Consider the following 14,414-nt stretch of genomic DNA (forward strand, 5'->3'; position numbering starts at 1 on the left):
CACAAAGTGGTATTACAACACAGGACAGGTCGGGGCTGGCTGGTGCGCATGCTCATTTCAGTAGATAACTGAATACAACAGATGGAGATCTCGATAATGACATCACTGTGTCTCCTTCACACACTGTTGATCGTGTTAATTCGTTTTTTGAACATTTTAAACTAAAGTTCTGGCCAGATCTTATATTGGACCTTTGCAGCAAAACCACCAAAGCTGACATTTAAAAGTAAAGCTACATGTTCTTTGCCCACATTGCAAACAAACTTACAGTTTTGACACTTAGTTAAAATTAAGACATTGAGCTTAACTTGACTGATATTGACACATTTGATGCATACAAAACACATTTTTATTTGCTTAGACGTATATAAATCTATGTTTGGAATATAAAATACAATCATGCTTTCCCTTATACTTGCATTCAATTTGTGATATACAAACGTTTGCCCATTTTGCATTCAGGCCAGTAGATGTTGCACTGTTCACATGAAGCATCAAGATAGGAACCCTTTGTGGAAAACCTCAGATGCTGTGGGACTCAAATCCAGTACCAGGCAGTCGATTTCTGCAAGCAAAGAAGATACAACAGCCTGGGAAATTTTACTCACCGAGTATTTCACTTACCAACCGTGGACTGCTCACAGAGCCAGGTTTCAGTTCACTGCAGTCATGTTGGTTTCTATGTTTGCATCCATATATGAAGCAGTCATGATGCACTATCCTACCAGTCACCATATGTGGGCAGTTTTTAGGTTACGACCCAGCTAGGGGAAAAGGGAAGCAACATAAAACCAGGTGTTATTGGTAAATCAAATTTATTATGTAACCAGGAGGGTAAATAAGTTAACAAAAATACAAACAAGGCAAGAGGAAAACTAAAGTAGGGGAACAGGAGCCAACAAAAGCGTAACTATGTGATTCTAACCAACCCAAAAACACAAGAAGCAGACACCCTGTTCCTAATGTGTCCAACAGTCTTTTTCTAAGGGTGTGAGACACAATCAGAATTTTAAACCTAGCCCAGTCCCCAACAATCACTACCAGCATCTCAAACCAAATCGCAAATTACACACATGTTCACACAAGTGGTACAGAAGCAAGCTGCCTATCATGTCAGTCGCCACTAATGATCTGAGGGCTGGGCTCTTAAACTCTCTTCCTCTGATGCTTGAACGGCTGCAGCTGTGGTAAGGACTGTCAGGATCATTTCCACACCAATAGGAGAAGCCGGCTGTGGAGTCGGAGGCTCAGCTTTTTTGGAACGTGTTGCAGGCATCAAATTCAAAATGAGTGAATATTTGCAAAAAAAAATAATAAAGTTTTCAGTTTGAACTTTAAATATCTTGTCTTTGTAGTGTATTCAATTGAATGTAGGTCAAAAAGGATTTGCAAATCATTGTATTCTGTTTTTATTTACATTTTACACAATGTCTCAACTTCTTTGGAATTCTTCTATACACTGTGTATTATACTCAATACAATACGATACCAACGAGAAGAGGAGACAGAAAATACGTTAATGAGATAAACCTGAATGTTTTGCTGCATGTAGGAAAATTCTATCAGCGACCGATTTTTTCTAATAACATGAGAGTGAGTTAATTGTTCAACTATATTTATCCTTGTCCTGCAAATGTTTGCATGTTTGGGACCAGGTATGGTTAGCATAGCAAACACTAAGTTATCAGCTAGCTAGGTTAGCAAAGTCCATCCGTAATTCACAGTAACTCTAATATTAATTTGGATGTTAACTGTCTCCTGTTCTCCGGTCAAAGCACGTAGGGAAAAAAAACACACTAGCTTTTAGCGAGCATCATAGACATTAAAGACTCAGCCGGGTCTGGGCCCAGAGATCCAGCTAAAGAGCAGTCCCATTGGTTTTCCGAGTACAACAACCCACAACCAGGCCTGAAGCACGCCACACGTGCTGGACAGCCATTACTGTTCTGGTGGTGGGCCTGAACGGTGTTTGTTGATTTCCTGCTATTTCCCCCACACCAGCCCTTCCCTTAGATGCAGGCTGGAATCAGATTACATAACATGCTGTTTTATTAAGACATATTTACACACAGAGTAAACCAGCATGAAGTCCACAAGCAGCAGCAAAAATCTATAAACTGCAGCTGTAAGTGAAGGTAAACTGCAAGTATAAGTCCAACAGCAGCTGTGCACGAAGTTCAAGTTACTAATAAACAATAATCACATTGTTCATAAACATACAGCTGATTAATTTGAAAGCAATTTTGACTAAATGAAAGGCTTAAATGTTCACATATGTTACTCCTGGGCCCACAGAAAGTTAAGTCTGTATTATCTGTCCTAAAGCTAGACATCACAGAGAACATGAAATAAAATCTGTGGAGTGGTTAAAGTGAGTTTTAAGTTCATGTAAACCTCTGACTTCAACTGTACAGAAGGGGTTGAGATTAAAACATTAAGTCTGAATTAGAGTTCAGTGAGTGTTTGTGGAGAGCTCTTTGTTTGCTCTGTCTGAGCTTATGAGTTCATACAGAGAGCTCTCTTGTCTGATTTTCTTTTCCTCTGGGACAGCGTGATTTATGTGCAGTACTTTTTCTTTTAGTGTTCAAACAACAATGCAATTAGGCTCCATCATGTTGTCAGAGTGACATGGAGACGTCCCTGAGGCCGCTGAAAAGCAGGGTCAACGGCAGCATCTCAGGGCTGACATGCTTGACAAAAGGCTCCTGTAATTGTTTCAGCAGAGCCACTGATTGCACGGTGGCTGTAAATGTCACTGGACACAATGGTGGAGGTTTTTCAGACGCAGAGCTGAGGGGCCAGGGGTTGAGAGGAGCCTCTGAAGGTGGCAGCTCCCGGTTTTACAGGGGCAGTGAGGTCAGCTCCTTCACAGGCGCTGTTTGGTCTCGGCTCAGGTTTCCTGTTGCTTTTGCCCCGTCGTGTCAGATGTCTGAGCTGGTCCAAACAAAGATCTCCTGTCCTTACTGTGTGGCTCTTGTAAATCACAGCCCTGACCTCTGATGTTATTGTTTTTCTACCATTGTGACCTTAAAACTTAAAAGGATTCCTTAGCTCTAATAAGTTATGATAGCAGTTGATGTACTGACAAAACAAAAAGGAAAAGTTTTACATTTTAGCTTCAGTCCTAGTGGAAGAGGAACAAGCCAAACAAAGCAAACAAAGTTTACATATTATCACCATGTCAATTTGATATGGCCTATAACTATGAGCCACATTACCGTCCATTTGGAGTCATGTTTCTGTCCACCTGGTGGATTTAAATCCACTATTTACTCTCCTATTAACTTTGTGTTTCTGCTGTTTGATGCTGAGGAGCTTTTACGCTGAATACACTAAAAAGCCATGTTGATGTGCTGTTGTTTTTTTATATAGATTGAGATTTGTTCATTAAAATACTTGGTACTGAGGAAAACCAGCAGCCTCCTGTTTGCTACCAGGTCATTTCTGGACTGTTTTCTTGACTTTTTGGGGGGGTTCAGTCTGTAAAGTGACAGCAGACATTAAACAGCTTTTTCTCATGCAATCTGGAAGAGGCATCATCTCCTCATGCCTGCCTCCCGAGACGCTCTACACACTGTAAGCATTGATGATGTTGGCATCATCATACAGGACCTTTGAATTAATTTAGAGCCATGCCCTCATTCCCAAACCTGTATTTCTCCCAGTTTAACTCTACAAGTCGAGTATAGAAATTAAAAACTGTCTGCACCTGCTAAAAAAAATTGAACTAACACTTAATACAACCATGTGCTGAATCAGCTGTTCTCTGACTGCTCCCAGCGGCAGGACTCGAGTGTCTGCTGCCATCTAGTGGAGACATCACATCACACACGATGTGATGTGATACTGTTGGGGTTAATTCTCTCTTGAATTCTCTCTTTAACGATTAAGACATCGAAATGAAACATGGTGGATTTAATCCACATGTATTAAATACTATACAATTATACATCAGAAATTATTTGTTGATTATATCTTGGATTAATAATTAGAATCTGCGAAGTAACTAATATCTATGGATGTCAAAGTGATATATTTTCCCCAAAAATGTAGTGACGCAAAATCATAAAATAGCATAAAATTAAAATACTCAAGTAAAGTAGAAAGAAGAACTTGCAAAATTGTGCCTAAGTACAGTTCTTGAATAAATGTAGTTTGCTAACACTTCAACCTCTGGTGTTGTCTTAACCATGAATACTCAACAACAGTGTAAATCATCTAAATATTGGATGAGTAAGCATGAAACTAAAAGTAAAGATTGTTTTCTTTCGAGAAAGAAAACCTAAAATACACATAATCTAATATATCTGTAATTGAATATTCTACCCGCCATAGAATGTCTTGAAATGAACTGATAATACGACTACAAGGTGCCAGGATTTCTGCTGTTCAGCGGGCACTTTGTTTGCAGTGTTGCTAAGTTCCTGTTTTCTGTTTTTGTTGAATGTCTTACTGAGCTCAGCCCACTTCCCTTAATTCTTTTTGTTAAGAAGACTAAAGGCGCTCGTTACCAGGCAGCACTTTTTATGTGTTGTGTCTGTAATAAACCCTTGTGCTACTGTCTGCCTCTTTCTCCTGGGGCTACCACTGTGTTCCGAGTGGAGTTGGATTTAAGCTTGAGAGTCTCGAGACGTTGACAGGCCTGGCATTGAGATTCAAGGTAAGCAGATACCTCATTTGTCCGTCGACAAATCAAAATGGCTCCATATGGTTTGTTGCATCCACTGCCCTCAGTCTGCTTTGAAGGAAAAATCCAATTCTCTGCAAGTCAAGACCTCCGCCTTGCAAGAAGCAAATATTTTAAGCTGCCAGAGACTGAGATCCAGAGTGACGTGTGGAGCATCAAGCCGCCGGATTTCTCCCTGAAGCTGTACAGATCTCTGTCAATTCCTCAGGAGAAAGAAAGAAAGACAACTGTAGAAGTCCCACAAACCACTGAAACAAAGAGGAGAACTGGAATATTTCTACCTAATGTTTTAGATGAGAGTTACAAAAGGAAAGACCATCCAAAGTTCATCACATTGTACAGGCCTCCTGATCCTCTGCAGACTGAGCTGATGTTTATCAGGATGGGAAAGTATCTTTCTGAACCTTACAAGAACCCAAAACCTCATAACTTCAGACCGGTAAGTCTCTTTAAACTCCATGTATTATAATACTGATGTACATAGACTCAATACAAGACCAGCCTGCAGGGTGCTACACATTTCACCTTGTTTCAAGTAAGGTTGTAATATTTAATTTGACCACAAGATGGTGATAAACACAAAGACTAAACAGACTAAACATTTTTGCGTTTAAATCACTCACTTCAGCTTGATGACGACCTTCCAGACATAGTAACTACATATGAGAGAGATCCTGGCAACCTGAATTTAAAATTAAGGCACTTGGACACAAGTAAGTAGATTGAACAATCTTTTTTTACTTTGTTCTCTGACGTCATTTTGGCTGAAACTTTGTCTCAGACATTGGTATTCTGAGTGTCACAATTTTGTATCTAAACTGCAGCACCATCTTTTATTGAAACAAATGCAGAACAAAAGGCTGTTATTTTATTATTACACTTCATGCACCTACAAATGAATGACTTAATGTCTTTCTTTTTCCAGTGCGGACCATCAGATCTGACATATACTTCAGTTCAAGGGACGCCAAGACAAGGATGGACACATATAAACCTGCAGAGCCCAGATGGGATGCGGGGCTCATCCTCCCTCTGCCGCCCTGGCCTCCAAAATCAGCCTCCTACACTGTCAGTAGATGGTGTTTTAACATTATATAACATTATATATATATACATTTAAGTGATCAGCTCTGATATCACAGTTTGTCACATTTGGTCAACAGTAAATACCTCTACAGTAAAAACAACCCACATCATGCACATTGTGTTCAGTATGAATGATATCTTAAAAAGACATAATTTATTGTGATTACGAAGTGGAAAGTAGCATTTTCTCTGTACTGTACAATTTTGAGGTACTTGTATTTATCTTGAGTATTTTTAAACTTTAACTCCACCACATTTCAGAGAGATTATTGCACTATTTGATCCACTACATTAATCTGGCAGCTATTTTACACTCAAAACATATGATGACTTTCTAAAAACATGGTGCATTGTTGTACATTGGACTACCAACCAGTATATGAAGCAGTTAAAACTACATGTAAATGCTTTTAAACTTTACAGTACTGTCTGAAAGTTGGCCAGAAGTATTACACACGCATAAGAACAAGGATCTAATTGAAGCTAAATTATCATTATAACCAGCAAACAACATGGTTTCTGGTGAATCCTGTTACATTTTTTATCATTTACTTACAGTTGTGGGAGTCTACCTAATGGAACCAGTGATATTTATCAGTTTAGACAGCTTGGATTTACAGCCACGTTGAAACTGACAGTTTGTGTTTCACAGAGACACCGGCGAAGAAGAGGAGCACACAGCGCCTTCTTGGACCGAGTGGAAGAGAAGCTCTCAAGATCCTGGAAAAATAAATCATGATTCTTTCTTTTCAAATCTATATTTCATTAGTTTTCTGTGTGTATATTCACATTCTTTTGTTTAATCTGGTGAATCAATATAATATGTGTTGAGAAAGCGAAAAGTTCCAACTAACAGACTGTTTCCATTAATTTGTGCATAAACAGACTTTATGTTGTTTGAGATTTGACTGGAACTCTTTTCATGACATTATTGCGCCCTCTTATTATGTGATGGTGTAATGACTGAAGAATTAGTGCCAAAAACTGTTTATCTCAAACAATTCGTACAACATTTGGATATCTGACTTATAACTATAGGCGACAAAATAAAACAAATAACCTCAACAAGATATCGCTGTGATGACAGAAAAATACTGTATAACTGAGTATAAGCTGAGGATATAAGTAAGGATCACGTCAGTGATTTTTCATGTTACCTCGTTTACTACAATTTACATGTACTTTACTATATTACATCACACATAATTACAGCCTTTTTCCCATTTTCTGAATGTGTTTTTACTATCTTCCAGGTAGCTACATGATTTCTGTTGTTTCAATGCAACATTAATGAAATTCAAGACATTCTTACACCATCTCAACTGTCAGAGTTATGTTATTAAAGCTGATTTAAACCAAAGAGGACTCAACAGAACTGGCAGAGATATAGCATGAAACTTGCAGTGACTGGTGTCATGGAGGACACAGCGCACCACATTATGAAGCCCACTGGTCCACTGACAGCTGCCTCGTTCGGTACCCCAAGAGTTATAAACACGTGAGGCCTGCACATGTCTGAAGCATATCTGTAATAGCTGCACATGTGTGTTTAATGAGTCATGTGTGACTCTGTGCATAACTCATGGACTAAATATAAAATGAAAGGAATATCATGACCCAGAGGCTGCCATGTGTTCTACTTATTTTAATCCCCTGTTATGCTTTCCAGAATCTCAAGAATCTCATCAAATCTTCCCTCTCATTAAACAGGTGTATTTCAACATGAATAATAAAGATTGTATTTACGTTGTGTCACTTTTGTTATGCCAACTGGGACAAATTTGTACAGGGAAAACAAAAGAGGAGCCTAAATATGGGTTAATTATCCACCTCCCTTTTATGGGAAGCTGGAAAAATGAAGCACAGGATATGTAATAGAACTAATATGGTAAATAAAGCATACGAGACAAAGGGATGCTCTGTGGAATTAGTGTGATAATCTCAATGACCCCACAGATCCTTTGTCCAAGCAGCTTATTATGACCTGTAGTTTCATTGTTAAGGGTCCGTGCATGAAGTATAATTCTCCTGCAGTTTCTCACGTTGTATAATGAAAAATGCCTAATTTATTGCCTAATTTGATTGTCCTACTTGTGTGCAAATGTATGTTGACGCTTGTGAGCTCGACGCACCAAAGCGTCCAACCAGTACTGACTTTAACCCAAACTGTGATCTTTCCCTAAACGTAACCCAGTTGTTTTTGTGCTTAAACCTAACCCCATCTTCAACAGTGTCACGTCATAAAAATGTGAAAGTTATTTATTTTTCAACAGTGATTTCGAAGTTTAGATGTAGCATATTTTCTGCAGTAGGGGGCGCTAATTTCCAGAAACTGTCAGTTGTCAATATGACTTTTAAATGGACCATATGTAACCTGATTTATAAGCTAAAATAAATTTATTTTATCATTGTTTGCATTCTGTCCTATTTCATTTGTAATTTTTGTTGAGTTTTGTGTATTTGTATAGAATACCATTATGGAACAGGCATGAAACTGTCTTAAGGATAAATGCAGTGGTATGTGGCATCGATCCATCCATAAAAATAAACATTAAATAATAAATTACAATAAGTTTTCATTATTTTCAATGAAATAACTGACTAATACCTGATTGTACTTGTTGAAATTATTATTATTGTTAAATAAGTAATCTCTTGATCATACATGGTGGCTCTTCCTGTGTGCAGATTCAAATGGGGCTGTGTAAAAATAACCAAATCAAAAAACCTAATGTGACCTAAAACAGCAGCAGGTTATGTAAGGCAGCCGGTGGCTAAAAGCCAGTGACTGTTTGTTATCCTTCATGCATGATGGGCTGCAGTGTGTGTGTGTGTGTGTGTGTGTGTGTGTGTGTGTGTGTGTGTGTGTGTGTGTGTGTGTGCGTGCGTGTGTTTGTGTGTGTGCGTGCGTGTGCTGCTTTTCCTTTCCTGCCCTCTGACCAATCATTTTAAACAAAAACACGCGGTCGAACGGGGCGGCGCTGTTTCTGCATACACACACACACACACACACATACACACACACACACATACACATTGTGGATGAACACACACACCCTCTTTATCTCTCTTAACACACACATACACACGCAAACGGACAGAGGGGCAGGACGACTCGCCGAGCTGAATCTACGGTGAGTTCAATCTGAATTTACTGACATTTATCTGCTTCTGTACGTCCTGAAAGTCACTTACTGGTTTAATATGAGCTGTAAGATACTGAACGACAATGAAAACACAGACTGTGGAGTAACTCGTCTGAATCATATCAGAAAATGGACTTTGAAACGTATTTTGAACTGTACATTTTCTCTCAAAAGCCACAAATCTCCAATTTGAAGTGTGATGAATTACATCATCAAAATGTAATAAATAAATAAGAAAAAATCAACAGATTAATCCATGATAAAATAATATTTGGTGCTTGCTTTTATGCAGTATAGTTGAAATGAGCTCCACCCCAATCAGCTACTGCAGTAAAATCAATCTTTTTAATGCGTGAGTAATAGAAAATGCTTTCATGATATAAAATAGAACCATTTTCTGCATTGTTCTTTCACTTTAAAACCAAGTAGCCTACATTTTCCTGATTATACTTACATTCTTATGTAGAAACGATCGATTGATTAATCAATTGGTTGATCAACAGATCAGCTGTTTTGATTATCAAATAATAATTTTAGTCACTTTTCAAGCAGATATTTGCTGTTCCAGCTTCAAAAATGTGAAAAGTATATAATAGTTTAAACTATATATGACAATTTCCTTTTTTTTTGATGAAGCAATTAATGGATTAATCAAGGAAGCCATTGTCAGATTAATTAATAATAAAAATAATTGTTAGTTGCAGCCTGATGCAGATTTTAGTTGGAGTATTTTTACAGTATAATAATGATACTTGTAAAGAAAACTCACTTTGCGGCTGAAAATGGATAATAAAAAATAATAAATAAAAAGTAGAATGGCGTGACAGACTTGGAGCAACAGGTGATCCTGGTTCCCGGGCAGACGCGTGATTGACAGCCGTGTTAGCCAATCAGCTGAGAGAGAACCGAGGACACGCACCAATCGCGGGCGGCCGCAGTGTCCGTGTGGGCGTTGATCCAAGACTGGGGCTCACACTCACAGCAGCGGTGTCATCCGCGGTAGATCCACACGGGACACCGAGGACTGACAGGGAGGGTGCCTCCGTCTCCAGCGAGGGTTTTCTTTTTCTGTCGTCGATGCCCGAGATAAGAAGCGGGAATACTAATAATTGTCGGGCTGTGTAGACGCTGGAGAGGATCGTGACTGTGCTCACTCAGGCTCAGCTGCTTTAGTCTTTTCTCCACAGATGGCTCTCACTGGTAGGTAACCAGTTTTATCTGGACTGGGAATAAAAATGCATTTGTCCACCTGTCGGCCCTCTGTGAATGTAGTGCAGTCTCATATCCAAGCAAAATACACAGGCACCGATTAAACTCTGTAGTAATACTAATAAGATCACAGTATAATTAGCAGGGCCTTATGGGAGTGTAATGTCATACCATACAAGATAAATTCATTATATTTTGTACAATTTGTTTGAGACTTTTGCATTAAAATCAGCAGGATAAGATCACCGTACACTGGATAAAATGAAGTATATGAAAGTAATAAGCTGCCATAGTACTTCTGATAATGCCTGTTACATTGATATCAACATAATAATGACACTTTGACACCAGAATATATACAGCAAATAGCTCAGATGTCGTTTCCTGGTCTTACATGGTTATGGACTTTGGCTTTTCTGGGTGAAATGAAAGCTGAGAGCCTCCGTCTGTTTGGTCCATGTATGTGAAAATCTTCTGATTGGCACCTGTAGTCATCCCTAAAATGTCGTCATATTTCAGTAATTGATATATTCAGTATAAAAAAATACTATAATATTTGTTTTTCGCACGATAAACATAATGATAAATGACCTTTCACTGCTCAGGTCAACAAGCTGGAAACACCACGCGTCATCTGACGTATCGTGTTATAAAGTTTTTATGGTGAATGTGTCAGCAACCATTCATCTATTTACACACCCAGCAGTCTCAGAGCGGCATCAGCATTCATGTTGAGTGGTGTTTTCTGGCCATGTGACGAATGAAAATCTAATATTCACTCTTTCCTGTGTCTTTAGTTTGTTAGATCATCCCCCACCATGTTCACAATCTAGTCACTAACTTTGTCTGTCGGTCAGTATCATCTATTCAGTGGCTTTATCAAAGCGCTTTTGATTTCATTATAGCATTACATTGTTAAGTCCAGCTTTAAAGGGTGGTGATGTAACTTTTGAAAGAGGACATAACACAGTCTTCCTCTCACAAATGCAGAGTTGAATTCATAAGCAATGAAATGCACCTTTGATCAGTTCAGTACACTTGAGGATTGTGCTGCTGCAGCCCGACCAGAGGCTCACAGAGGCTAATGCGAACTTTACATAGATATTGTGTGACTTACATCACTCAGTTTGTTGATTTATGACTCCTCTGTACACATGCTACAGTTTTACTATGTTTTCCTTCATTCAAATCTCACAATGATGGCGTCTTGAAAACAACAGATCTTGGGAATCTTGGGAAATCTCATGTTCAGTAAAAGTTGCATTATCTCGCTTCAAGCGCTACTGCTTCTGTACGCCTGTGTGTCACCCACAATAACATGTGCAATATTCTTCCAGGTAATTGCTGCAGCCATTTTGGAATTTAAGCAACTCTTTGCCTCTGCTGGACAGTCGGATCAAACCTCTCACGTCACAAATCCTTCCTCATGAGGAAAGATGGGGAATGGATTGTCGGAACAACCTAGCTTCCTGTCAAGCGTCCCGTTCTTCCAGTCGTTTCACATCGCCATCCTTGGGCTGGACTCTGCGGGGAAGACCACCGTTTTGTACCGACTGCAGTTCAACGAGTTTGTGAACACGGTGCCCACCAAAGGTTTCAATGCGGAGAAGGTCAAAGTGTCTCTGGGCGGACACAGGACTGTGACGTTCCACTTCTGGGACGTGGGTGGTCAGGAGAAGCTACGCCCCCTGTGGAAGTCGTACACGCGATGCACGGACGGCATCATATTCGTGGTGGACTCTGTGGATGCGGAGCGCATGGAGGAGGCCAAAACGGAGCTCCATAAAATCGCCAAGACCTCCGAAAACCAAGGGGTGCCCCTCCTGGTGGTGGCCAACAAACAGGACTTGAGACACTCCCTGGGATTGGCTGATGTAGAGAAATTGCTGGCGCTGAAAGAACTGGGCCCTGCAACTCCTTGGCATCTGCAGCCAGCCTGCGCCATCATCGGAGACGGGCTCAGGGACGGCCTGGAAAGACTCCACGACATGATCCTGAAAAGGAGAAAGGTGCTCCGGCAGCAGAGGAAGAAGAGATAAACCCGTCACGAGATAGACTTGTCTGCTGTTTTAATATGTGAAGGAAACATAAAGGATTTTTCTCCTGCTTCCACTGCAGGTCCAGATTCAACACGCTGAGTTTTATCAGTCCAAAACTGAGCTTTAGGATTCCTGCTCTCGGTCTTGTGATGATGCTGTTGATCAGGAAGTGACACAGAGGAATACAGTATGAAGATGAGAAAGTTTCAGACATGTGTGGATGCTATAAAGAGTTTATATGGATTTAAATGCACAGAGGGTTTGGGGTCTGGAAAGGTGATAGAAGTTGTTTTAAGGGTGCTGTACGTTTCACGAATGGCTACCGGAAGTTCCAAACAATATTACCAAAAATAATTTAAGAAAAGGCTTTGACTCGTTGAAGGGTTATTTGGTAAATGATTCCACATTGATACACCAGAGAGGGCAATGACATGAGCATCAGTTTTATTTTTACTGTTTTGTATGTTGTTATTATAACTTGTTAATTTTTCTTTTTTTATTTACACTGGACTTTCTCTGTGAAAGAAAAGTATTATCATGCATTATAGCATTATTATGGATTTGCTTGCTGTCTTATATCTTGATTTTTAAAAGCACTTTAGAGTATCACTTCCTATGAAGTTTACAGTTTTTAAATAGAGAATATTGTGTTGGATTTTACAGAAACGTTTGGGCGAAATACAAAAGATTCTGCTGTACAGTAGGTCGGCCATATTGTTATTAGACAGATATATGCATTATGTTTTGCTAAATAAAACATTTAGAACAACGTTGACAATGGTATGGTAGCTATTATTATGTCCACTGATGTTCAGGATTGTAACCTTCAGTCCATTTTAGGCGGTAGCAGAAAAGAAGCTCGTTTGGATCTGCAGAATGAGACGATTATTAAAACAAGCAACATATATATAAAACTCCTCTTTTAATGAGGCACTAAACCACCAGTTACCCCAGTGGAGCTGCTGAGTTGCCGACGTTGCAGGACTAGTTGTTGTGTTACATGTGACTAAGATTGGAGGGAGTTTCTGAAAAACAAACGACACGCTCAGTCAACCTACCCTCTAATTATCACTTAAAAAAAAAAAAAAAATCTTCCTGTGTTTCTTTTTAGGCAACTTGCAGAATGATTGTGTTGACACAGGAGCACACCCAACACTTCAGGGTCCATTTAAATGATTAAGCACGGAAAAACTTTACATTTACAGTCAGGTACAAGTGCTCAAAAGCAAAGTTGGTGCAGGTCATCCAAGACCTTAAAAACAATGAAAGGTTCTCCGCAGTAAAAAAGATTAAATGTCTTTCCACTATTGTAAAGGGTTAAGAGACGCACTGATGCGTTGCAGCACACACAGGCTCTCATCAGGACTAGAAAATGTTGTTAGGGCAGTCTGGAGGCCAGACCCAGTACAACAGGCTGGGGCAGGAGGCTGTGAATCCGGGGGCCTTACTGAGTATTTTTGTACTGAGCTGTCCGGGTGTGTGTGTATTAACACCATTTGCTCTCCCCATTCCTCTGAAACAATTAATGACTGTAAGCCCAGCCGGTCAACGCAGCTGCTGCCTTTCTAAAATAAGTGTGTGTGATGCAGATTGGGCGTTCGCACCGCTCCCGGGCTGAATCACCAAACATCCTCACCCATACAAATATCTGCCCCAGTTCAGTGTGATGATTATGAGCTTGACGTGAGGTTTTTTTGATGCTGAATCTTAGGGGATCACTTGCATTTAAAAATAGAAAAACGTGGTGTTAGTGCTAGATTTCACACATTACAGCAGAAATGAATCACTTCTTGGTTAATGCAAGTTTTTCTGTGGCTTTTACGGCTTTATCAGAGCAGAGGGGAACAGGAATTATGGTAAGAGAGTGAGGAGGAATGACATGCAACAAGGGTCCTGGCTGGATTTCAACCCAGAGTGTTGTGGTCACATGGTTACTAAGCTCCCAGAATGCCCTGTTTTTGTCAGATGTTGATGAATCATGTATTTGTGCCGGGAAGACCAGGTGCCTCTTCCCAACGTGTTTGCCAAAGAAGGAAACTTTAAGGGGGCAAAGGCATGCTAACACTTTTCCTGATTCTACTTCCTTTTCTCTACAAACCAGTCAGATTTCAGTGTGTGTGTGTGTGTGTGTGTGTGTGTGTGTGTGTGTGTGTAAGTCAAGTCATGTGTCCTGTGCTGCTCTCCCTCTGTTGTTGCATGCACCTCAGGTCACTTCCTTTCATCTGTTTAAGTACTCACCGGGGGATT

General features: G+C 39.8%; 1 protein-coding gene and 1 long non-coding RNA gene across 3 annotated transcripts; both read left to right on the plus strand.

The window, feature by feature from the left end:
* The first annotated feature begins 5,068 nt into the window (after positions 1-5,068).
* On the plus strand, positions 5,069-6,522 carry LOC111222452. Its single transcript, XR_002665133.1, has 4 exons — positions 5,069-5,126; positions 5,316-5,400; positions 5,613-5,755; positions 6,426-6,522. It is a non-coding gene; the product is annotated as an uncharacterized LOC111222452 (long non-coding RNA).
* Positions 6,523-8,816: 2,294 nt separating this feature from the next.
* On the plus strand, positions 8,817-12,940 carry arl4a (ADP ribosylation factor like GTPase 4A). Of its 2 annotated transcripts, none has more exons than XM_022746179.1 (2): positions 8,817-8,907; positions 11,466-12,940. In XM_022746179.1, exon 2 carries the CDS (start codon positions 11,565-11,567, stop codon positions 12,165-12,167), a length of 603 nt encoding a protein of 200 aa, XP_022601900.1. In that variant the 5' UTR covers positions 8,817-8,907; positions 11,466-11,564; the 3' UTR covers positions 12,168-12,940. The 2 variants fall into 2 exon arrangements, with proteins under 2 accessions (XP_022601900.1, XP_022601901.1); XM_022746180.1 differs by lacking the exon at positions 8,817-8,907 and adding an exon at positions 9,895-10,119.
* Positions 12,941-14,414: the final 1,474 nt, after the last annotated feature.

This window comes from Seriola dumerili, unplaced genomic scaffold (assembly GCF_002260705.1).
Source record: "Seriola dumerili isolate Sdu_G_001 unplaced genomic scaffold, Sdu_1.0 BDQW01000092.1, whole genome shotgun sequence".
In the NCBI taxonomy this organism is placed as follows: Eukaryota; Metazoa; Chordata; class Actinopteri; order Carangiformes; family Carangidae; genus Seriola; species Seriola dumerili.